Source organism: Hyposmocoma kahamanoa, unplaced genomic scaffold, assembly GCF_003589595.1.
Source record: "Hyposmocoma kahamanoa isolate Upper Pololo Valley unplaced genomic scaffold, ASM358959v1 94, whole genome shotgun sequence".
Classification (NCBI taxonomy): domain Eukaryota; kingdom Metazoa; phylum Arthropoda; class Insecta; order Lepidoptera; family Cosmopterigidae; genus Hyposmocoma; species Hyposmocoma kahamanoa.
Window position 1 is genome coordinate 2,292,764 of NW_020654878.1, and position 25,695 is coordinate 2,318,458.

The 25,695-nt window shown below is 36.5% G+C and overlaps 1 protein-coding gene across 1 annotated transcript in view; it reads left to right on the forward strand.

The window, feature by feature from the left end:
• The window catches only part of LOC113237886 (synaptic vesicle glycoprotein 2B-like), a 49,328-nt gene extending 26,974 nt beyond the window's left edge, over window positions 1-22,354 (forward strand). Inside the window, exons 4-11 of the mRNA XM_026474592.1 lie at window positions 1,664-1,831; window positions 8,627-8,743; window positions 11,272-11,504; window positions 14,581-14,753; window positions 15,891-16,107; window positions 17,321-17,601; window positions 19,283-19,410; window positions 21,956-22,354. Of these exons, the coding sequence (XP_026330377.1) occupies window positions 1,664-1,831; window positions 8,627-8,743; window positions 11,272-11,504; window positions 14,581-14,753; window positions 15,891-16,107; window positions 17,321-17,601; window positions 19,283-19,410; window positions 21,956-22,077 (1,439 nt within the window). The 3' untranslated portion in view covers window positions 22,078-22,354. The remainder of the gene's footprint in view (window positions 1-1,663; window positions 1,832-8,626; window positions 8,744-11,271; window positions 11,505-14,580; window positions 14,754-15,890; window positions 16,108-17,320; window positions 17,602-19,282; window positions 19,411-21,955) is intronic.
• Window positions 22,355-25,695: the final 3,341 nt, after the last annotated feature.

The window sequence follows — 25,695 nt, forward strand, 5'->3', positions numbered from 1 at the left end:
GAGGAATGTGAGCCTATCTGCGGTCCGGTTTTGAAGGATACATGGGACTTGTCAACTTAAGTTTCTGGGTGACGGGTACAGTGGCAGTGTCCCTCGGATCTTTGCGATTAAAAGCTCTGAGTGTCAGTGCACTGCAATTGATAAGGACGGGCACACGATTTATCGTTCCGTCACTTAATATTCTTAAAAAAAGTATATAGACAGAGGCACAGACAAAGGCTTCAAACCAACGACTTCAATCTATAAACAAGAACATTCACATTAACTATTATGTTCCGAACAAAACACTATCAATAGTGACAATGTTTTGTTTTAGTTTTGAATTGTGTCAAAGAGTATCGGTACCGTAGTATCGTGGACAGACGTGACAGTGTATACCTATTGAGAATGAGCTAGGCAGGGAATATTATCTAATATAGGATGTTTACTAATGATGTTTGTCCATAGTTGGGAAATTAACGTAACGTTTGGCAAAGTCGCTATTCGTTGCACAGACATTTCATTTTGCTTAGACCTTCCATTTACTATTTATAATATTTTTTTTTAACGCACACACTCAATATAGCCGCATATTATAATAGTAAAAAGAAAAACAAATTAAGTCTAAGAAAAAAATACAATCGAGTTGTTGAAACTAATGATGTTAACTTATGTACTTTTCCTTGCGGAAAGGCAAAGATCTTTAGACCATGCAGCCTAGCCATTTTTTATATTTTTTAAATTTATATAATGCTAACCATAGTAACTGTTTTATACATACTCTATTATTATGTGGTCAGAACACTCTGTTGCTTATTAATCTATGACACTGAAGTGTTGTGTCAGAACCGCACATCAGTGACACAATTTGTGGATGAAACGCCCCGTACGCTAGTACTTGGATATCGTTGCTTTAAAGTTATAATTCCCCTCTTTTTATTTCGTGGGTTAACATGCGAATAAATGATAGAAATGAGTCATAAAACATTTTTCAAGAATTACATGTATGAGGTACAAGGACGAGCGCCAGCGAGGCCTTGTATTAATACAAGTCAAGCAATCCCCGTTCACGCCGAGGCATGTATAGAATTTTTCTCAAACAATGTGAGGAAATAATAAACGACTAAAGAAAAGAAGATGTACAACAGAAAAAGTAAATAATATAATAAAATATTAATTAATACTAAAAGTAATATTTGTCGTGTTAGGACAATTGCTAAGAGAAAATGTTTTTGTTTTTTTTTAGGCACATTAGTAGTTTGCTCAACTTCCGTTGATGTGTTAGAGTGTGTCTATTACTGTATTTTCTTTATCGCTCTTCTCACTAGCACTCATTTTCGTTACCAAAATACAAAAAGACCAAAAAGAAAAGAATACCAAAACACTTTAGTTTAAATGTTACCGCCACCTGTACCGTTTCCTTATTTTTTTATAATTTTTAATTCCCGCAATTAGAACACTGGGCAGTTGGCTGTATGCGTTTTTCTTTTACCTGTTTACATAGTTCATATTAGTAGGTAGGTTTACAATTTTAGAGAAAATGACACAAAAGGATTTTCATACATATTTTGCAGGTCTTGGCCGGAAAGAAGTCTCACGGTCCTTAAATGACTAACTTCCTGTGTTCGTTTTTTGAAAGTAATGCAAACATTTCCGAGCTTGTTTGAGAACACGTTATTTTCAGGTGGAGTGGCCAGTGCATTCTTCTGGGGCATAGTGGCTGACGTGTTCGGCAGAAGAAACATCCTCTGCACCACGTTATTGTTGAATGCAACTATCACACTGGTACAGAGCACGGTCTCCGATTATCGAGTACTGCTGGCCGCGAGATCTATAAATGGATTTCTTATTGGTAAGTCTAGATACATTTTCTTAACATGATTCGGACTTATACAGGGTGGAAAAAAACAATCGTAGTTCCCCTTAAATGCTTGAGAGCCTATTCTCACCGGGTCGGTTCCGGATTTTAATCAGATTTTCTAGTGGCAGAACGTTTTCCATGAAGCCATTCACACTTATCTAAAACCGATTTTGTGTCGGCGCCGACAAGAAATGTCGGGTGTTTGCCATCAAAAAAATAGTGTCAGATCTCGCTCGCCTACGAATAAGCAAATCGATGTTTACATTTGTCGGGTGTTGGGCCGACAACCCGCTCCCCGCTACCCCTTGTTTTTTCCCTCATGATTAGGTGCACCCAATATTTTCTTTCCTTAGTTGTCTTTATTCGTTTTCTTCTCAAATAATCCTACATCACAACAAGAGCTTCGTCGACGTCTATCGCGCACAGTCACCTCGCGTAGTGTGCTGAAAATTGGCGCCAGCTTCGACTATGGCCGATAACTGATAAGCATGAACGGAGGCGACGACATCCCATTAAGATCCGGGCCCGACAGCCGACTGGTGGGAACGGGCTGTAAGACAGCCAATTTTACTTAAAGAAAACATCGAGGAGGCCTCCCTACCCTTTTTCCACTCTTCGCGATTTAACGCCGCTACAGGCCGAGATCTCATATATGTCCAATTCGTCCCGCCATCTCGTTCTGGGTCTTCCACGGCTTCGTCTTGCGTTTGGAGGGATCCACTCCGTAGTAGTCTTTGCCCACAGCTCGTTTGACATGCGGCAGATCTGTCTGGCCCAGTTCCATTTTAAGCTCGCGACTTTATGGCCAACGTCAACGATTTGTGTTTTGGAGCGCAGTATGCTGTTTCGTACGCGGTCTGACAGTTTTACTTCTAAGAGACTGCGTTCCATGCCTCGCTGACATACTCCTAATGCGAATTTCTGATGATTCGTCATAGACCAAGTTTGAGCACCGTAAGTAAAGACGGAGAGAAAGCGCGCGTTTCGAGCTTTCTTTTGAGGGATAGTGGTAATTTTCCTTTCGTCAGGTCTTTCATTAACCGAAATCTTCTTCAGGCATTTTACGTGCGTTTTGCAACCTCTTTTACTTGTCTTGCCTGTTCGAGAGAGACTATTTGGCCAAGGTAAATGTACTCCTGGACGTACTCAATCCCCGAACCTCCCACACTCACACTGTGTTGCGTGCATGATGAATAATATATATTATTGGGTATAATAAATTGCGTGACGAATAATTGCATTCACAATTTTTTTTTTAAACTTACCTGAGCAGGGAATCAAACCAAATAAAAATGCTAAAAAATAAACATTATCTTAAGTATGAATTCTTTCCTGTAAACATTGAGCCCCACAATTAAAGACGTCCTTGAAAATTTATTAGTATATAACAACACTTGCGGGCGTTTGTGGTACCGTCGTTGTTTCCGATTGCCATAACACAAGTGCTTTAGCTACTTACTGTGTGATCAGAGCAACGTATTTGATGGTGTCTAATATTAAAAAAGAATTTCATAAACATTAGGAAAACACATTTTATATTTTTATAAATTCCTTACGCCTATGGCCTTTTTAAGGGCCGCGTAAAGAAAAAGACTAAAAGACCTTTGAGACAGTGGAAAGGTCGACGCACAAAATGTTATTATGAGCATCAGTGACAATGTTATGTGCATATTTAATCGTAACCAAAGCTACAATACAATACAATACAAATATTCTCTTTGCACACTGGGACAAATACATAATAATACAAAAAAAAGGTAGACAGGTACAATAGGCGGCCTTATTGCAAAAAAGCTGTCTCTTCCAGGCAACTTTCGGGTTACAGGAAAATCTGTAAGATATAATTAATGAAAAGCGCAACAGAATACGTATTTAATACAAATATTGCACATACACAAATGAAAAAAGAAATACTAAAAAAATTGTAATAAATAAAAAAGAAGAAGAATATATAATAATAATAACAAACAAAACATAAAAGATAACAATAATAATGCTAATAATAATTACCTATGTGTTTTAATTTATTTGGTTTAGAATCGGTAGTAAAATTAGATTTTATAGACGTCTTTCAGAGCGGTTACACACGACTTTTAGTAGAGATACATACGCGTGTTTGTGAAACATGCTATTGAATCGCGACCAGAGATGGACCAGCACCCGGGTTTTTACCCGGCGCTTTGTTATCGACGGGTTTAATTCAAGTAAAATCCCATTAACGCCGGAAATTGAGAGCAAGAACTATTTAAAACTAAACATTTGTTGCAAATCGAATTTTGTTGATATTGAATGATATTATTACAAAACGTTTATTGCTTTCTAATCTAGAAGGTTCGATTTGCCTTTCTATTGAATCGATTCACTTGAAAATCGATACAAAAATCGTTAGATCGTATGCACTTGAATAGATTTTCATAAAAATTTTGTCGTAATTTGCATCCTTGGTAGTGGGTATTGTGTACAGTTGTCGCTTTTTCATCTATCTTTTTAGTAGCAGTAGAGTTTCTTGTGAAAGAGTTCGTCCAGAGAAGTACTGCCACCTTACCTATTTCTGCCACAAAGCAGTCATGTGAGCATTACTGCGTTCCGGTCTTGAAATTATAGACACATGAGATTGATGGTAGTGAAATTATAGACACATGAGATTTGTTAACTAACGTCTCAGGGTGACGGGCGTAGTGGCAGTGCCCCACAGATCTATGCGATTTAAAGCTCTGCGTGGCACTGCAAGTGCTCTGGACAGGTGTAGCTTACCATCAGGCGCACGATTTGTTCGTCCCGTCACTTGATATTATAAAATAAATTAAAAAAAAAAATTACTATCAAATTTGTAATAACTATGGAATTTATACCAAATTCTGTATTTGCCGTTTCTGCCCCTGATTTTGGGCAGAAATTTTATTTATTTATTTTATTTATTTATTTATTTATTTCCACACTTAATCTATTTTTACAGGTTTGACCCAATACAATAGATCAGCAATAACTATAACTACCTATATCTAACTATAACATAATATGTAAAGCGCTATCTTCGTGAATTCACTCAGAGAACAGTGGAATAGGTCGATCGTATTTGCTATTTTATTCAGTGTCCTCAACGCGCGCGTCAGCGGACACTCAGCCAATAGATTGGTCCTCAAATTGGTTAAACCTTTGGGTAAAACCCGAACGGGTTGACTGGGTGAACCCACTGCCCATCTCTGATCGCGACGTTTGCAATTTACAGGGGGTGGCATCGTTGCAAATTACCTTCATTTCACAGGTATGTCAACGAGCACGTCATCTGGAAATTCAACTCTTTGGCAAATAAGATTTACAAAGCACTAAGCCTCGACTGCACTTCTGAAACAACAATAATACTGACCCGCGTAACCATAACCGATTAGAAACGGTCCTACCATTTTGATTACTTACCGCATATCGATAACGTATCTCGTAAGCCGTGAGTTACGACATCGTTACAGTACAAATGTATGTTATGTATACTTTGAAACAGTTACGCGGTTCAAAAGACGTCATCGACTGGCTATTGACAAACAAATTACTCGCGTTGATTGTTAAATCGATTTACTAAAGCATGAAACTTTCAATGTTTTGAAAATATTTTTTGCGGTACGCTTATATCGATTCCGATCGAAAATTGGGAAGAAAATTAACATGATACACTTTGTGTCCAAGGTTTTGATTACCATTTACTTTGGGTTCATTAAGTTTTTCGCTCAACGTACGTTTCAACGCTTCAACAACTTTTTAACGTACATACTCATAGTCCCGCACTAGGGAAACCCTGTGTCACGGGTGCCATGGACACACACGTAGACAACCACAAATTACACCCAAATTCACGAGAAAAACAAGTGAAGGCCATACAAATATTTCTCCCAGCTCGGGAATCGAACCCGGGACCTGTGCGTAGCTTTCCAGCATGCTAACCGTTCGGCCACTGAGGCAGTTAAATAAATATAATAGAGACGTTGCTCAATGTTTGTATTCTACCATCTTTATAATGAGAGGTGATCAGAGGAACTGGTGCCGCTGTTACATTTCCACCACCGCACCTCCCGCGAAAGGAGTAGAACCCATCCCCTATATCCTTGTAAGACCACATAGAACACAAGAATGATCTTCCCCTGAAGTATTCCCTTTGCTCTTTGGCATGGAATTCTTCAAAAAGAGTGTCAAAAGGACTCTCAAGGCTGGTAACGAATAGGCAGCTCATTTGATGTTGCAGATGTCCATAGGCGACGTCGAGCACCTCCAATCAAGTGACTCGTCTATTCGTATGCCTCCTACTCTTCATTAAAAAAAATGGAAATTGCTGTTTTGTAATGTTCAACAGTTGCAATTTAAAATCCTAGACTTCCAACAGCATAATATAAAACACAACGATTTACCTTGGGAGCTGTAAGTTAGCATGATGAAAATACTACAGAGCTTAGTTTTTCTATAAAGTACAAGGTACAAAAAGAATAACTTAAATCTAGGCTGCTAACGGTGTAACAAAAATCATTTTTGGTTTGACCGTACATCGGCAGTCACCATCTAGGCAAAACACACAATATCAATAAAGAAGAATGATACTTGACTCATATGTGATGCTGTCATTAACTAAATTTATGCTATTTAAAATACAAGCAAAATGACAATAAAGAAATAAATATGGGAAGGTATCAATCCCATCCCACTACAGGAGACGAAATGAAAAGTCTACGAAATGTGGTGAAAGATATTCTGAGTCAAAATATCTTTCACCACATGGTCACGATCCTTACTACTAAAGTTACAGAAAATACAAGAACTATTTCCTACTTTAATGTCTTTTTACAACACTTAAACATTGAGCAAAATTTCTCGCGGAGTGATTAATGAAAGAAAATAAAAAACATTTATTGTTATCGTAACGATAGCGGCATGGACTTGTAGAAATAATATATACACAAGAATACGTGTTACGCATAAGCAAAAGTTCTCTCGTGAAGGTGTTTTAGCACCAATGTTAATAAAGAAACACACGAGAAGAAGAGAAAAATTTATAACGATAACGGATATGAACTTGTAGAAATAATATCTATAAACACGAACACAAGAATACATGTCAAGCATTAGCATAAATTCTCTCGTGAAGATGTTTTAGCACCAATGTTAATAAAGAAACACACGAGAAGAAGGGAATAATTTATAAAAAGCATAATCAATAGGGCTTCCAAAGCATTAGGCTTCATTATGAGGACATCTCTAAATTTTAAAAACTTAAAAACAATAAAAATTCTTTACTGTGCTTTTGTACGAAGTCATCTGGAATACGCGAGTCACGTTTGGAACCCCAACTATAAAGTTTACATTAATCGTATAGAGAATATCCAAAGGAAATTTTTGCGTTTCTTAGATTATAAAGCTCAAGTTTGGACATTAGGTTATATCAACCGATGCAAACGATATCATTTCCTTCCATTAGAACACCGACGTATAATAAGTGATATTTCTTACCTAATGAGCGTTGCTCGTGGCTCTATAGACTGTCCGGATTTACTTAATAAAATACAGCTCCGTACTAATACAAAAAGCCTCCGTGAACGACCATTGCTGAATATACCTTTGGTTAGAACCAATTACAGACAAAATTCCTTTGTATTGCGAGCCTCCTCTGCGTTTAATAAATGGTGTGTGGACTGTGATCTTGATCTGTTTTGTACTGGTATAGCTGCAGCGAAACGGCGTTTAACTTTAAAAATCTTTGAATGTATGTAGCATCAGATATGATAGTTGTAGCATCAACTGTTTTTTTTAATTTTTATATGTGGGAACTCATCATCAGAATTCGATTATTTATTTAATTTTCTAAGTGATTGTTTGTCTGTCAGTTCTCCGACAAGAAGTTAAATAAATAAATAAATAAATAACGATAACAGTCCTGGAAACTTTATTATTTATTATACTTACACGAACACGCGTTTCGCGTATCCAAGTCTCTTTATTATTTTTTATTTATTTATTTATTAATTACAAAAATACATTTTCTTAATCTAGAACATAGTCCCACAAAACTGAATTATTCAGTTTGACTGCGGGATCAAAACATGAATCTCGCTATTACAATATTAATAATTAATCTAAACTAGTCTCTTAATACCAGTTTCCGTTTTCAGTCACAATCCATATTGCTGTGGTTTGCCGAACTAATTTCGAAGCATCGAGTATATAACCAAAAATAGACACGAAATGTCCTTTAATTTGTTTCAAAACTATTCTGCCAAATCATTACGGTGACAACTGCGCTCCGATTGACCAGCCCGAATCGTCAATTGTTTCACTTCAAATCGTTTAACTTGAGCTTTGCTATAATGAACAAAAATTGAAAAATTACATATTTTATATTAAATTACCGATGAAATGAGATTCCGTTTGTTTTGTGATTAGATGTTTTGCTGTATTTCCCACACCACCGAATGGAACAGCCCCCAATAGTTAGAGATATTATCTTTATTACAATAAATACAGAATATTTTTGCAATATATGATACGCGCAGATCAGTTGTTGGCGCTGGACTATATATAGATTTCTAATTTGTGATTTCATTGCAAACGAGATTTGGTATTTAAATGTGATATAAGGCCCATTTGGCCCTTAATAAGGCCCTTATTTCGTCTCTATTTCTGGTTATATACTCGATGTTTAGAAGAATTTACCAAGACAGGTCGTGACGGTATTCCCTACAGACAATACCCGAAACAGAAATTGCAATAAGGTATCTGTGATTATAGACGCAAAATATATATTTACAGGTGGACCTTCAACGCTGGTATTCACATACTTATCAGATCTGGTGGGAGTGAGGAGGCGGCAGTTCTATCTCACCATTACGGGCATGAGCTTCGTGGCCCCCTGGCTCATACTTCCTGGTAAGATCTAGGATAAAATTATGTTAAATGACTTATGAAATACTCTAGGTTATTATGTAACTCGCATGTTGACAGTATAGCAATTAAGGCTTCTCGATCACTTAGATGTGCGGTGTGCCAAAGATTTTGCACCGGTGAAAACTATAAAAATACTATATTGCTTATTTGTCCGTAGCATTTTAGAGTACGCCAGCCAAAGAACGATGGCAAAATCATATTTAAAATAATTCGTCTTCAAATGTCTTAATTACAAGTTTGAATAAAATCAATTCATTTTAAATTTTAATTAATTAATATTTTAATTTTAAGGGTTTCTAAATTATAAAAGTGGCCTATATAAGTCTGGAAATAAAATCCTATACACATGTATGAAACTCGAATAACTAATTAGTATGTAACCGAAATGATATCTACAACTATCAGTTTCTTAGTTTTTCAACTTTGAGCGACATCTAGCGGCCAAAAAAGGAATTTCAGTACCTAAGTATGGACATCGTTAAAATTTAGTTTACGTAATATCAAATGTGCTGATTCGGTCGATTTGTAACAAGCTAATAAAAGATTAACTACTTCATTACAAACAACAAAGTCGCTATTTCTTCTCCATAATGTCTAATGCCACGCTAGAAAATAGTAAAAATGACAAAAAAGTTCTCAAATTTAGGGACAGATGGCACGTTTCACAAAAAAAATGTGTCCGAGTTACCAGTGCAATAGTCTGTGGTATGTTATTAATTTAACTCAGTTTTTTGTTATGGCTTAACGTCATGCCTTTGACCAGTATGCAAAAAAATTTCCTCTGAACTCTCGTAACGTCACAAACCCACGGCACCATTCAACTTCTATTAACTCTGTATAAGATTTCTGTAGTTTATTTTGATATAATGTGACGTTATATGTTTTATTCAATTACGTAACACATACCTAACCTCCAAAACTTCAAACTGGATTTTTAAAATTCCTGGCTTCTCAGAATAATAAATCGAAAACAAAATTTGTTCAGGAATTTCAACTCTATATTTTCACATATTTTTCATAAAAGGACGCATACAAATTATGTCTATCTATTAATTATGTGTGTGTAAAGCACTAGCCTTACTGAGAATCGGATGAAGTCCAAACGTGTTGATCCGGGGTTAGACCTGACTTAGATGGTCCCTGTGCGGGTTCCCTCGCCCAGGCAATAGTGCCCTTCCCGTAATAAAAAAACTTACGTAGAAAGAAATGGCACTGTCCTTTGGAATTCTCGTTATCATATTTACATTTCGCGGCTTGAAAATATACAAAAAAAGTTTATTCGTATATTTTTCTGCTATCGAATAAATGTCAGTTACAATTCTGCTAAATAAAACAATCTCTACAGGAAGCATCATCTCCTAGAACTTGAAATTCATCGTGATATTAGAGACTTAAAAGTTTTGTTAGAAATAGCACCGAATCCGGCCCCTAGCATCTATAGGTCGGTATACTATCGGTATCCACGAGTCACCCTTGCCGGTGGTAGGTACTATTAAAACTCGTTAACCAGAAATTAGTCACTATATTCTCGAACACAGTTGCAGTACAATCATAATTCATGTAGAATTTCAGTAAATCAACTTTAAAAAAAAAAACAATAATTAACAGTCTTCAATTAATTACAGTCTTCCTAATCTAAAATGGCACTAATTTACTTCCCTATACCAAGTCACTAAAATCACTTTTATTTACACTTTACACAGTAAGGCTTACAACTTATGTGGTTTTTCTTTTTTTTATATCAAGTGACGGAACGAACAAGTAGTGCGCCTGATGGTAAGCTACACGCCTGTCCATTACAGTTGCAGTGCCACTCAGAGCTTTAAATCGCAAAGATCTTAGAGGCACTGCCACAGTGCCCGTCACTCTGAGACATAAGTTGACAAGTCCCATGTGCCTGTAATTTCACCAGCAGCCTTATTACCCTTCAAAACCGGAACAGAGTAATGCCGATATTACTGCTTGGCGGCAGAAATAGGTAAGGAGGCAGTACTTCCCTGGACGAACTCTTTCACAAGGAGCTCTACTGCTACCAATTTTAAGCTACTGATCTTCCTTGAAATAAATGAATAAATAAAAAAGAAAATTACAGCTTTGTGTTTAACTACAAAGGTTTGGGTTCGCAGTGTGTAGAATTTTGAGATAAAAATAAGGTCTTAAAATCATATGCAAATTATATACAGAAACTGAAAAGTAGCTATAGATACAGCGCCACAGTCAATTATGGCTGTGTGGCTTATGCTGAATGAAGTGGTTTTGCGTTCGCCACAACCGCACAAATGACAGTACAAAATGTGTAGTCTTCTTTTTTTGCTTTTTGTCAGTTTTGTCTTATTCTATGTGTTTTTTTTGCTTTATTGTATTTTTTATTTTGTTATCATTGTCTGTGTTATCAATATTTTTTTGTATCTATGTGTTGCGGCGTTGTAATAAATGTCTATTCTATTCTACTTAGACTACTAATTTCGAATAATGTACAATGGTAAAGACAAAATATTTCTCGTTTTCAGCAATCGCGTGGTTGGTGATTCCGTTCAAAATCGCCTACTCCACCGTTCTACCTATCTACTCCTGGCGGTTATACCTGGCCCTGGCGAGCCTTCCGGCCTTTATTGCTGGCTTTTGGACGCTACTTCTACCGGAGAGTCCAAGACTGCTATCTGACACAAATAGAACTGAAAAGGCTTTGCAAATCTTGGAGAATATATTCAAGAGGAATAAAGGAAATACCGAGGTTTTTAAGGTAATCATTTATCTACTTGTTTCGTCAGCTTTCCAGGTACGTCTTCATTGGTCTTCATCATTCTGAGGACATCAGTCAGATTCTTTGTGATTAGGGTGAAGGAATAACAGAATTAATGGATTAAATAAATCTAACAAAGATGAAGATTTAACTATCCCGATATATCTCTTGACCTTGTTAGTCCACTCGGAGAACATGGAAGTAAACATCGTAAAATCTCCAACTTGTATTGGTCCTTACTATGCGCTTTTGGCGTTGGTATCCCACTCGGAGAACATAGCGACTTATCCGTAGAACAAAAATCTAAGTGTAAGACTACTTGTTCTCAGGACACAGTACGTTTCGTTCGTTCTTCTTCGCTGTGGATATCAGATCGACAGTTGTTCGATTTTTATTTCCGAAACAAAATAAGATATATAAATTATCAAAACACCTTTACATAGACCTTAGTTTGAATAACGAAATTATTCTCGCAATATACTTATTCTCTTTTCGCTATATAATCATATCGGACTCTGGTCTTCGGATGAGTCGATAGGAGTAAACATCGTAAAATCTCCAAACCATATTGGCCTAGTATGGCAGTCTAAGACGTAAACCCTGTCTTTAAAGGAGACCCTTGCGTAGTGGGATATACAGGGTGTAATAGTTAAGTGTGGCAGGTGATTATTCAGTAAATAAAATATCAAAAACCTTTAAACTGATATCGAAAGCACGCTAATTATCTAATAAGTAAAACGTCATGAATATCATTTTAAAATAAATTAGGAATATCCAAGACATTAACGTAAAAACACTCCCATAAATTGAATATGACATTCGTAGACTGGCTTAAGTTGACCTACTTAGAGATAACAATAATTATTGCATACTTTTGTGATATAACTCCTGTAGTTTTATAATGATTATTAATGCAAAGATCACACAGAAAACAGAAAAATGTCTTCAACCTGGTGGGACTTGAACCCACGACCCATCACTTTCTCGTACTATTACGTCACATGGTCAGAGCGGCAACATAGTGAAAATTCTACCGCGAATCTGTTATCTAATTCTATTAATAGAATCCTAATAACTACACATGTATCGGTCAGTCAACCGTGACCATGGGACCTGTAAAGGGCCCGAAACGTCGGTTTGTTTGAAAAAACTAATATACGCGATTTAAATCCGGAAAAATAGTTTCATTTCCTAGTCGTTATACTTATTATGTTACGTACTTTTGATGTCAATTCAAAGGTTTTGATTACGGAATAATAGCCTGGGCATACTTAACAATTACACCATGTATTATGAGTTGACGATGATGTTGATCTCGCCTCGTGATGGAGAAAGGACCATCACGCGTTCATCCGTTTAATATTAATTATCAAGACAAAATTTCATATTCACAGATAATTTCGATGTCTCCAACAAACAGTACGTCGACTTAATTTTTGGACCTGTTCTGTATTTTTTTTCTCGCAAAATTCGTATTAAATTTGTATTAAATTAATGTAAAATAATTTTTTGTGAAATTACTCTACTAGTTTATTATAATTATTAATACAAAAATCGAACACTCAGAAAAAATTACTTCGATCCGGTCGGATTGCAACCGACGTGACTTCTTCTGGCAAACAGTTAATTCACAATTAAGTTACAATTAATAGCGACATCTCTAGGCAGAGCCGCCCCCGTAGCATGGCTACGCATGATAGTCGCGTGCCGCGCGATAAAATTGAAATAAGGCACGCTGTCTGTGGCTGTTGGATCTAATTTAGATAGCCAATAGCCCGTGCTTATTTCATCATGCGTAGCCATGCTACCGGGGCTGGTAACTGTAAAGTTATCTAACTGGGTGACGAAATACTTTCACAGATTTCTCGTAGATGGCGTTACGACTCAAAAGTCGTTGAAAACCAAATACAACAGATCCGACAAACAAGCGTCTGCCACGGTTTGTTAGAAGACGTCTGTTCGAATCCGGCTGGATCGAAGGATTTTTTTCTGAGTGTTCGATCTTTGTATTAATAATTATAACAAAAGTCGTCGTTTTGTTTTTTATTTCGAATTTTGTTTTTTGTTTCTTTTTTTTTCACAAAATTCGGGGAGCATGATATTAGCAAATAAATACAAAAATTACCACAAAATAAAGTTAAGGTAGTTAAGGTATATAATATTCGGTAGGTATATATGTATATAATATAATATTCATTGGATGTATCGATTTGTAATAGTGTCCGAATTAAGAAAGGTCTCCAATGTAGAATGTAAAGAATTGTCTTTACATTCTTTAATTTGGACATTGGTCCAGCGAATAGATTAACAGAATAATTGGTCACCCGTTAACATCAATCAGCAAATTAACAACGATCTATCAATTTACCACGTAGCTATCAAACTAATTTCAGTCTTGAACCTGACACCTACAAACTAAGACCTATTTGATAGTTTGTTAGTACTTATTGTGGAAATACATTGGTTGTTTTCTAATTAGTCTTCGAGTCGTGAGCTACCGCCTCCCATTTGCTAAAATTATTTCATCGGAATAATTTTCTGTACCAACGTATTAACAAAAAGTATTAATGTACCAACATCTATCGAAAATGAATTCGAGTTCAGACGATACAAATTTAATATCATCTCTCGAGATGCAACTGAACCGGTACAACACGGTACTCGCATTTAGGCTCGTTCGGGTTCCGCTGCAAATATAAACCGAGCCTTGGTTCAGATGCTACAAACCCATCTGAAGTAGGTATCAATTGTTTTCTGCACACCAGTCTTACGTCATCATCACGCCCTGCTGCCAAAGGGCCTCAACTAAATTAAATGTTACATATTGGTCTTATATAGTTTTTCCAAAGTTATTGATTTAACACTTTCACTACTATGCCGAATCAATCAAAGCCATTTGAGGTTGTCCACTCCTAATGATATATAAAACAAAACGTATAAACTTACTTTCGGTTAATAATATATGATTTATTTTCTCAAAAAACACAAAGGTATAACTTAAACATTATAACTAACAATTACATAATCGGCCTTTGTGAGAGATTATCAAGTTACCGTAGTACTTTTTGAATTTCAGATAAAGAAATTAATTCCAGACGATATCTTCGTAGCAAAGAAACTGAACGGAGAGCAGAACAGAACGAGGGAACTCTTCATGGGTGTCCTTAAAGATCTGAAGATGTTCGTCTCCAAGGCGTATGCCTTCAAATCTAGCTTGATACTTTTCGTCTTCTTTGCAAATATGGCTGCGTAAGTATTTCTATCTAAAAATTTTACTTGCTTCAATAAAAGCACGCAGAAGTCCCGGGTTCGATTCCCGGGCCGGGAGAAATATGGCCATTGTATGGCCTACATTTATTTCTCTCGTGAGTTGGGTGTAATTGTCTATGTATGTGCCCATGGCTCCCAGATGCAGGGTTTTCCCAGCGCGGGGCTATGAGTGTATCTGTTATTAAATAATTATTAATAAAAAAAATCATTATTGTAAAAAGTTATATTGAATGTCAGCATGTTTCACCACAATGGTCTTCAATTTATTTTTTGTGAAATTGCTTCACTAGTTTGTTAATCATTAATACAAAGATCGTATACTTGGAAAATATTCCTTCGAACCGGCTGGATTTGAACCAAAACGTTTTCCAACGTGTCAGACGCTATGCCAACTAAGTACTTGGACCTTGCGTATTTTCTATGTGCTTGTTACAGATATTTGGTTTTGGTTTTTTTAACAGGTTTTTCGACAATTACTTTTGTGAGAAATCTGAGTGGATAAATAGATTTCTCAAACATGCGCAACGGCAAATAAGTCGTTTAACAGCCATAAAACAAAGATGGCATAGCGTCTGGCACGATTTGCTAGAAGACATTGGTTCGAATCTTTATAGTATTTTTATTTTGATAATATACAGGTAAGGTAAAAAAAGACAAAAAAAGCTTAAATATTAGAACGTAAAACTAGGATTTTTAAATTAGTTGAATAAAATTGGGTCTCCGCGGCAAGATGCCCAAAATGCTGACAGCGTTCCCCCTTTGTATTGCATTCCTAATACGTTGGGCAAGGTAGCTCTGCCGGCCCTTGGATTTCCCAGACAGTAATTTTGTATAGATGAAGGGCACCTACGTGCCAAAGGTTTCGACTCCAAAGGCTGTAAACAGGTAGTCAAAACCGAGATCCTGGTACTTATTATTTTTTATTCTTTCTGCCAGCTCAGCTACGGAGCCAGCCCTCTTGCTGGTGTGCAGAATCCTGTGTATTAATAATTATAAAAAACATTATTTTCAATATTTGCATAGATTATGAGGGTTAATGATATCAAAAAATTTCACGTTCCTTTACAGTGATTTGTGCATAAAGACGAGCGTCTAACATAAAATTCTTCATTTCAGTGGTTTTGGCTTAAACTTCTGGCTCCCAGAACTTCTCCAGAGAACCCAGGCCAGAGACTGCAGATTTGGCACTAAGCTGGCCATCCCAGAAAATGCAAGGCTGTTCAACGCTAGCAATGCAACGTGGAGGGAATATCAGGACTCCAAAACTGACACCGATAATGACAGTTTTGGTCACAGTGCTAATGATAACTGTGACAGCACAATGGATGATGAGGTAAAATTATAATAAAGTTTTACAACAAAACTGTTAACATCCTAACTAGATAAACCAATTACAATGAACAGAAACCTGTGTTATGCTGCGTCTGCAAGCAAGACTGCCTATTTAACACAATTCAATTTAGTATTGTTGTAACCATAATATCATATATTTTGTATACATAGTGAGTTTCTGTAATTGGCTTATGTACAGCTTAAGCACATTTGTGAAATGAGTAAGAATGCTGTTGAAACTTTGTCCATTGAATAAAATAAAATAAAAAGTAACGGACAAACACTTCAAACTAAACCACAGTAAGAAGAACAGCCCCATATCTTTCTACGTTAATTTTTATTATTCCCTACCGATTCTTAGGGTATACGAGAAGGGCACTATAACCTGTACGCGCACAGGAACCACAGGAACCTTGATAAGTTCAGGTTCTGACTCCAGATGTCATGTTGTCACAGACCTCTGTCACTTGACTTCATCCGGTTTTTCGAACCTTGGGTGAGCCGCCGCGGGTGCACTTACAGTACCCTCCCTATTTTCCAGATAGGTATCGAAGCTGTAGGCACGCTCACTGCCCGTTGCGCATTGCACTACTAGCGGTTGCCACCGCTAAGCTGTCGCCTCTGAGTCCGCTACCAAATCTCTTCATTAGTGGCGGAGCTGTAAGGCACGCTCACTGTGTAACTAGCAAGAACTAGTAAGAAGATCAGGAAAAATCCCACTGTTGTGCACGGATCTTCTATCAAGATAGGGTTTAGACCAGGCATGCACAGACTTATTAAGACTAGGGGCCACTCGGGCAAATCATGAATTGATGGCGGGCCGTCAGAAGTATAGGTAATTAAAGACAATAAAGAATTCATTATTCTGGAATAGAATTAAAAATTTTTCTAATGTACGAGAGTATTATTTTGCTGTCGGCGGGCCACCAGCATGTCACCGGCGGGCCGCATGCGGCCCGAGGGCCGCGGTCTGTGCATCCCTGGTTTAGACCATAGTGCGCCATGGTGGCCCAATGTGAGTTGGGGACTTGCCACGTTTTCTGAGGATTGTGAATCTTCTTCGAAAAGCTCATCGTAAATTTCAAACTAATTTTCGCACATAAATCCCGAAAACTCAGAGGTGCGAGCCCGAATTCGATTCCACGTCCTCTGCTTGAGGCGGTAGATCTAACCATTAGGTTACCACAAGGAAAAATATAATTGTACTCTTTCAGGTATTCATTTCCGGCCTAGTAGTCGGCGCAATATGCGTCATAGGGAACGCCGCGTGCGCAGTATTATGCTCACGCGGCGGCGCACGCGGCGTGCGAGCCGCAGCTACAGCCTGCACGCTAGCGTGTGTTTTAGCTTGCGTTTGTCTCGCACTGTGTGTTTGCTCCTGCTCGAGTGCGAATAAGATCGCGGTGGCGGCGGCAGCGGCGTTGAATGCTGCGTCCTTGAATGGAAATGTCTTACTGATTCGGTTGCTGTTACATGCTTTGCCTCCGAAGTTAAGGTAAGACTTCATTATTTGATAGCAGTAGAGCTCCTTGTGAAAGAGTTAATCCAGGAAAGTACTGCTATCTTACCTATTTTTGTCGCCAAGCAGTATTGTGAGCAGTACTGCGTTCCGGTTTTGAAGGGTATATGTACCTGCTGCTGGGTATATGTACATTGCTTTTAACTGCATCCGTGGCTGAACGGTTACCATGCTGAACTGCCACGCAGAGGTCCCAGGTTCGATTCCCGAGCCGGGAGAAATATTTGTATGGCCTACATTTATTTCTCTCGTGAATTGGGTGTAATTTGTGGTTGTCTATGTATGTGTCCATAGCACCCGCGACACTGGGTTTCCCTAGTGCGGGACTATGTTGAGTGTGTGCGTTATTATTATTATTACCTTATAATACTAAGTGACGGTGCGAACAATTGTGGGCCTTGTGGTAAGCGATAAAAAGCTCTAAATCACAAATTGAGAGACAGTGCCACGGCACCCATCACCCTGAGACATAAATGCTTGGCGGCAGAAATAGGTAAGTTGGCAGTACTTTCCCGGACGAACTCTTTCACAAGGAGCTACTTCCAAAAATTACTGTGAAATAAGTAATAATCGACCAAATTAAAAAACTCATAATGCGAATAAAGTTCATACTTGACATTGTATTTATTTGGATTTTGATGGATTACATATTTGACAGTAATTGTTACAGTCGGATGTCCAATGGAGAACGGGAGTAGACTCTCTGATACTAGCCAACACGATTTCGTTCGTCCATAATATTAACCTTAGAACTAAGTCCAAACTCATGGTGCCACGATTTCGTTTAACTAAGGTAAATGATTCTTTTACGGGAAACTGTATACATTTTTATATTAAGATTATCATTTCCTAAGCTTAAAACTTACATTAAAAGTATTTTAATTGAAAAGTAACATAAACAAACAGACAGTTCATTGGTTTCCACATAATATACCTATCTTCCTTGGCCAGGTCACATTAAGCTCTGCTGCATACGCAGTCCGTAGAATACGCGAGCTTATCAGTCTTGCTACTGCTAGACTAGTTTACTTTAGTTACCTCCATAGTATAACGTCCTACGGGATTCTTATGTGGGGTAAAGCGGCATATATACAAACCATATTTGTGTTGCAAAAACGAGCGATTTGTTCTGTGTACCATTTAGGTTCTCGGGTTTCTCTCAAAGAAAAGTTTAAAGAGATTGGGTATCATGACTGTGGCATCACAGTACATTTACTCAAATATTTTGTATGCCCGTATCTATAATGTTAAGCTTAGAACTACGTCCAAACTCAATAATAACGCACACACTTACCATTTCCTAAGTAAAATGCTTACATTAAAAGTATTTTAATATTGAATAGTCATATTACAAAATTTAAGGGTATGTGTTAAATAAAGATGTATGTAAAGACAACATTAGTTTAGATTCGACACAATTATCATTTAAAGTGTATTCCATAGCATTTAAATTTATTTGAAAAAAGCAATCCCTAGAGTTTCTTGCTCGTTCTTTTCAAGGAGATCAGCGTAGTGAACGAGCAGTAGCTTATAAAATGACGCTTTTAAATGATGATTTTAAATGTAAAAATTTTACAGGAATAAATGATTGTTTGACTCTGACTTCATGATAGTGCCCTGTTGAAAGAGTTGATAATAAGATGGCTTCGGCTTCCAGTGGTCTGGGCGTGTGCTGGGGCGCGTGGTGGGGGCGTGCGGGTGGCGTCGCTTCGAACCTCGCGGTGGGCGCGTTACTCGATTATTCCTGTCCTGCGCCGTTTATTTCCGTCGCCGCGTTGCTTGCAAGTAAGTACTTGTGAACTGCATACATCAAGTTATCTCTACATCCTTGTTCTACTCTAACTACCGCTATAAAAGTCTGCTATCTGCAGGGCTAAAAAAGCCGTATTGGCAGAATCATTATATGATTGATTGATATTTCATGTTATGTTCCAACAGTGCCAAATAGATGAATTGCGTTTTTTGTTTTGTTTGAAATTCATAATATGAATGATCGATTAATCATATTATGATTCTGCCAGTGCGGCCTTTTTAGGCCTGCTGAACTATACCAATTTTATTGCTGCATTGCTGCTTAACTTATTTACAAGATTCCCTACTTAATTAATGGAATACCAACTACTCTAAAACCAGAAATTAAACGCCAAAACAAATTAAGAATGTTTTCTTGAAAAAAAAAAATTAAAAGTATGAGGCAATTATTGTTTTGATATAATTATGTGTGTGCAAATATAATATGTATATTCATTACAATATTCCATTACGTAATGTTTTTTACCAACTTTTAGAAATACTAAATAATATAGAAAAAAATATATTATCTAAACTAACCTTATAGAAAAACTACACACTATTTAATTTATTAACCGGAATCATTCGCACAGACGCATCAACATACAAACAAACAATTTTCCACTCATTACGGGTGAGTACCGTATAATCGATGTTTTTAATCGATGTCATATGGCTCGATTAATCGGATAATCGATGATTTCATACCGATTTTTGCTAAAAAACATAAAACTATATTTCATAGAAATATTTTATAAGCATGTTACAATTTGAAAGAAAAAAATAACCGCTTTTAAATCCAAGTGTTCATTTTATTCAGTATATTTTCGACAAATGAGACTTGCGCAATACCACGGCAGCTGAAAGATTAACGCGCACACTCAATCATAAAATTTGTCTCCACCGCCTTTGAAAAATGTATAATTAATACTGGTGTCTATGCTATGGTGACTATACAGTTGTAATTTGTGTAATTTGAAATAAGGCGGGAAATGAGGCTATACATGCCGCCAGAGCCGTTATCTGTGTTTTGGAGGTTAATCTAGAAACCCTAGTACTATTAGATTAGAATTAATGGAGTATGGTCTAGCTTTCTCTATACCTACCTTCTTTTTTTTTAACTTTGGAAATCAGGCAACAATCTTGTCATCACATCAAAGAAACAGGGTTTATAAACCGTAACAGATGAAAGTGACGTTATAAATTTGACTTACACAGCTAAAAAAATCACCAACAAGAATACAAAATAATGCGACCAATTAAACTATTTATATTTTGTCGAAGGCACGATTAATCGGTCCATCGATTGTTTTGTCAAACAAAAATAATCGATGTCAATAATCGATGTTTTCAGTAATTTTAACGTAAGTTTTTTGTACTCAATTTTGGTGGCAATTTTTATTATTTAATTACTCGAATATATACATTGTGATATATTAAACAATTAGGTTACCACTCTCGAATATTAAATAATACTTCATGATGATATTCTATGAATATTTTAATAAAAAGAAATTGTCACCAAAATTGAGTACAAAACTTACCTGAAAATTACACTTTTGTTGGTTGAAAACCCATCCCTACCACTAATTCACCCGCACACCATCCTTATCATAATGCACACAGCATTAACACGATCGCTGCTGCAACCAGGACCCCAAGTCAGTTCATTTTCAATCATCTCAGTTGTATGTCATAAGAGTGTCAAATTTTGTACCTTTGGTATTCTGCTGAAAGTTAAGATTTGTGGCTTATCAGTGGCTAGCCATAGAGCTACTATTCAACTGTCATTACATTTTTTTGGATTCTGTTCTTCAATGGCGAGTGTGTAGTCTACTAATATTATACATATTTCATCTCAAGACTAAATTATTCATTAAACGAGTTAAAAATTAAGGTATGCATAGTAATTTCCATGATAGTTTTAGTAAGGCAACATCGTAAGTGATTGCATGGTGCCACTATTGTCATTCCATTGAGATTCAACTGCTATTGCAAGTAGATTTTAGCAGAATAATAAATATTACCATAATCTCAATGGAATTACACGGAAATTTCAGAAAAATTATCAGAATGTGATAATCTCAGCTAACCCAACTCTTGCTTACAGTGTCTGGTACAGTAATTTTCAGGTACGTTTTTGTACTCAATTTTAGTGACAATTTTTATTATTCAATTACTCGAATATATCATCGTGAAATATTAAAGAATATTTCAAGTTACCACACTCGAATATTAAATAATACTTCATAATGGTATTCTATAAATATTTAAAAAAAAATGGTCACCATAATTGAGTACAAAAACTTACCTGAAAATTACTCTAGTCTCGACTGTTGAGCTTACGGATGAGTTTATTGATTATTTGGAGTACACTATTTTGTAATGCGAGTTTTTCACATTTTAATTTAAGTTTAATATAAATGCTTGTTGTCTTAATTGTATTTTCTTTGATAGAAACATTTACAATTAACTTTGTATTAAGTCAACATGTCAATCATGTCATGAATTCTGACATTAAGTTTTAAATTGATTCCAGTATCAATTGGTGCCATCATGCTGATCAAACTGGAGTCCCCTCAGGAGTCGGAACCGGAGAAAACCGAAGAAGCAGCGGAAAAAGAAACTGGTCTAGACAGATACATTTCCACTCACATGTAAACGTGGCCGTTACACATATTCATAGTTTCCTTGAGAAAAATGCTTTACTGATTTTGAAACAAAATCCACTGGGAATTACGTGATCAGTGAAACAATTTGCACCCGTGGTGTAATAAGGCCATATCCGCAAAACTACGACTTTTCAGGAGGTTTAATAGTACGAATGAAATAAGTCATTATCGACACTAACAATTAACACTATACCAACTCAAATTCTGTTGATTTTGCGTTTGTAATATCAAATTCAAAATTAAGAAAATATTGCAAACATTAATAGTCATATGTAATCTATAAATAGTAAAAGAATACTAGTAAATGTTATAATTATTAATACAAAAATCGAACACTCAGAAAAAATTTCTTCGATCTGGTCGGTTTCGTACCGACGTCTTCTAGCATACCGTGTCAGACGCTATACCGACTAAGCCACGGAACGAACCAGCGGACCTCATGAATTTTTTTATGTGTTTGTTGTCGTGTCTTTGTGTTTTGGTTTTTTCAACGACTTTTTAGTAGTAGCTTTTTAGCGCCATCTATCAGAAATCTTAAGTATTTCGTCACCAAGTTAGATGCCTTTACAGCTACCAGCGGTAGAGGGGTAGTGTTAATTACTGATGTGGTTTTTATGTCTAAATAAGAGAGCTATAAAATTTCACATCGCACTATTAATACAATAGTGTAATAACTCAAAAAAATTATTTTCTCAGAATCGACGAAAAACGAATTACTCGTTTCCGGTGAAAGATAATTAATTTATTACAAACAATTTCCTATTTTCCAAATATATTTTAAATAAAAAAATAACTTAATATTTTTGAATTAGGACTATTTTGGCCAGAACTAACTCACATAAAGCGTGTCTCATTTTGAGTTACGTCTATTAGTTTCTATTAGATATCTATTAGTTGTTTCTTACAATATTCTAAAGACGGTTTTATTGGCGTGTAGAGAATCAAATTTTACGTTCAATAATGGTATAATCTTGAATTTCATATATTTTGAGTTATAACACTATTGCAGTAGCAGTACGATATATTTCAACACTGGAAACGTCGAAAAAATCATAAGTCTAATTTTATGTGTTATGTTATATAAAAACCATCTCTCAAGCAGAGGTCGAGGGTTTAATATCGGGCTCGCACCTCTGAGTTACCCAGAATTTTAATTTGAAATTTTAGCATGAACTTTTCGGTGAAGGACAACATCGTGATGGAACTTGCACGTCGAAGAAGGTTCACAACTCTCGGAAAACGTGTGATGTGTCCAACCCGCATTGGGCCAGCGTGGCAGACTATGGCCTAAACCCTCGTCTGAAAGGAGACCTGTGCTCAGCAGTGGGACGTGGAAATGGGTTGATGATTTTTTGAATAATATTAAGCGACGGGACGAACAAGTCGTGCGCCTGATGTTAAGCTACACGCCTATCCGTAACAGTTGCAGTGCCACTCAGAGCTTTAAATCGCAAAGATCTGAGGGGCACTGCCATTGCGCCCGTCGCCCTGTGACACAAGTCCCATGTGCCTGTAATTTCACGAAATAAAAAATTATTATAATGATGATGGAAAATTAGAAAGTTTTAGCTCTCTCCTATAATATTTTATAAATGCAACAAGACACTACTTTTCCAGGGTCGATATATATAATACATAATTTATTTCATGTATTTCTTGTCATTGTTATGACGTGATAAAAGCTTTTTGGCGTCGGATAAAAGCACCTTTGGGGTTGAGCTGTCAGAACATTAATGATTGTTGTTACGTTGGGTAATTTGGTTGTACAGCGAAGGTTATTAATTAATAAGGTTATTTTTAAATGAATTTTAGTCACTTAGTGATAAAACTAGATTCTTTCCCATCTACCTACCCGTACTATTATTGTCTTCGAATTATACTCGATTACGTCTCAGGCTTGCAAATACGTATGTTTAGAGGATAAACATCACCAGAGGTCAATTGTAAATAACAATAAGCAGGTAGAGTCGGAGTAAAAATAACCAAAACACACCCCGGTTCAACCCGGGTCGGTTTGAAGTTGCAGTGGAACCCGAATGAGCCCAAATGCAAGTATCGTGTGATCCCGGGACTGGTTGTTTGTCAAAAATAAATACATTTGAGTAGCATTCGGTTTCAGGTTCAGTTGCGCCTCGAGAGATGGCATTAAATTTGTATCGTCTGAACGTAAATTCTTACATACATTTTGTTGCTGTAGGGAGGGACGAGCTTGTTTCCTAACAGTATTGCGATGAAAAATTTTTTGTAAATACGACCATTTTAAACTTTCATTATCACACAAATTAAATACATCCATAGCTATTTATGCGTATTAGAATATGTATGCCAAAATTACGAATCCAATATTTTGCAGAATAGTCATATTTATGAGGAAAATGGACCCAATCACGCGCTCAGAAGGTGAAAATAACGTTGCCCGCTTTGTGCAGTCGTACGGAACCGAATGCTGGGGTTGCACTATCGACAGTACACTCAGCGATAGGCACTTATCGCGTAACCTCGAGCGAGTGACTGAACTCTGGTTTAGTTAAGTGACTTAGTCTCAAAAGTCTTGATGTCTTTCGAAAATGGCAAGAAACTTGTAAAATTGTCGGGGTTAGATTCTCGGAATTAAATCCCTAGTGAGCAGAAAAAATAATGGTGCACAACCGGTGCGGTGCACAAGATTTGTGCCTAAATTGAGTAATGTGCCTTAAATAAGATTGCAATACTGCCCTCCTAATCATAACTAACGTTGCATTTTGTCTACTTTCGAGATATTGGCACCTAAAGTTTCTTTTTCTTTAAAAAATGTCAATTACACTGATTTTGCTTAAGAGTAAACCTACCTACCTACCTAACTACCTCAGCTCGAATTCTATTTTTTCTCGTACTAACACAGTTCATTTTGCTGGGGTCGAATGGCAAGGACACTGGTTTTATTTCACAATTTATTTTTCAGATTTTTTTTTATAAGTTTTTGTTTTTTTTCTATCATGAAAATTTTTACGAATCGTGTTTTCATACCGTATCACTAATCGAGCATTATACTCAATTTAGGTATATATTTTTAAATTTGTAATGTCGACGTCTTCGTGCCAGACGCTATACCAACTAAGCCACGGAACGAACCAGCGGACCTCACGAATTTTTCAATCTGCTTGTTGTTGCACATATTCTTTCCAAAGTGATTGCTTCGCCACTTTCACTGTGATACGGAATCGACCAAAGTCGTTTGAGGTTGTATCGATTCTTAATTATAGAAATTGTAACTACATAAAATTAAAAAAAACAACGCTTATAAGCGGTTGTAAATCTCGTTTCCCTGATTCCAAAGGTTAATAACCCAATTTCACTAAAAAATGTCTTTACGTTACTTATGATAAGGTGGGCAGAACAATAGTACTAAGTGCGACGCATATTGTATGTATGAACAACAAATGTATGACTGTGATTCATGACAATTTTGAATGTGACAAAAGGATATGATTTTTTTTAGATATTTTTTTTATTAAGGCTTAATATTTAAGTATAAATAGACATTTATTTGCGTAACTGAAGTTTTATTTCTAGTCCTAATCATTATTTTTGGTAAAATTAAAAATGATTAAAAACTACAGTACACATA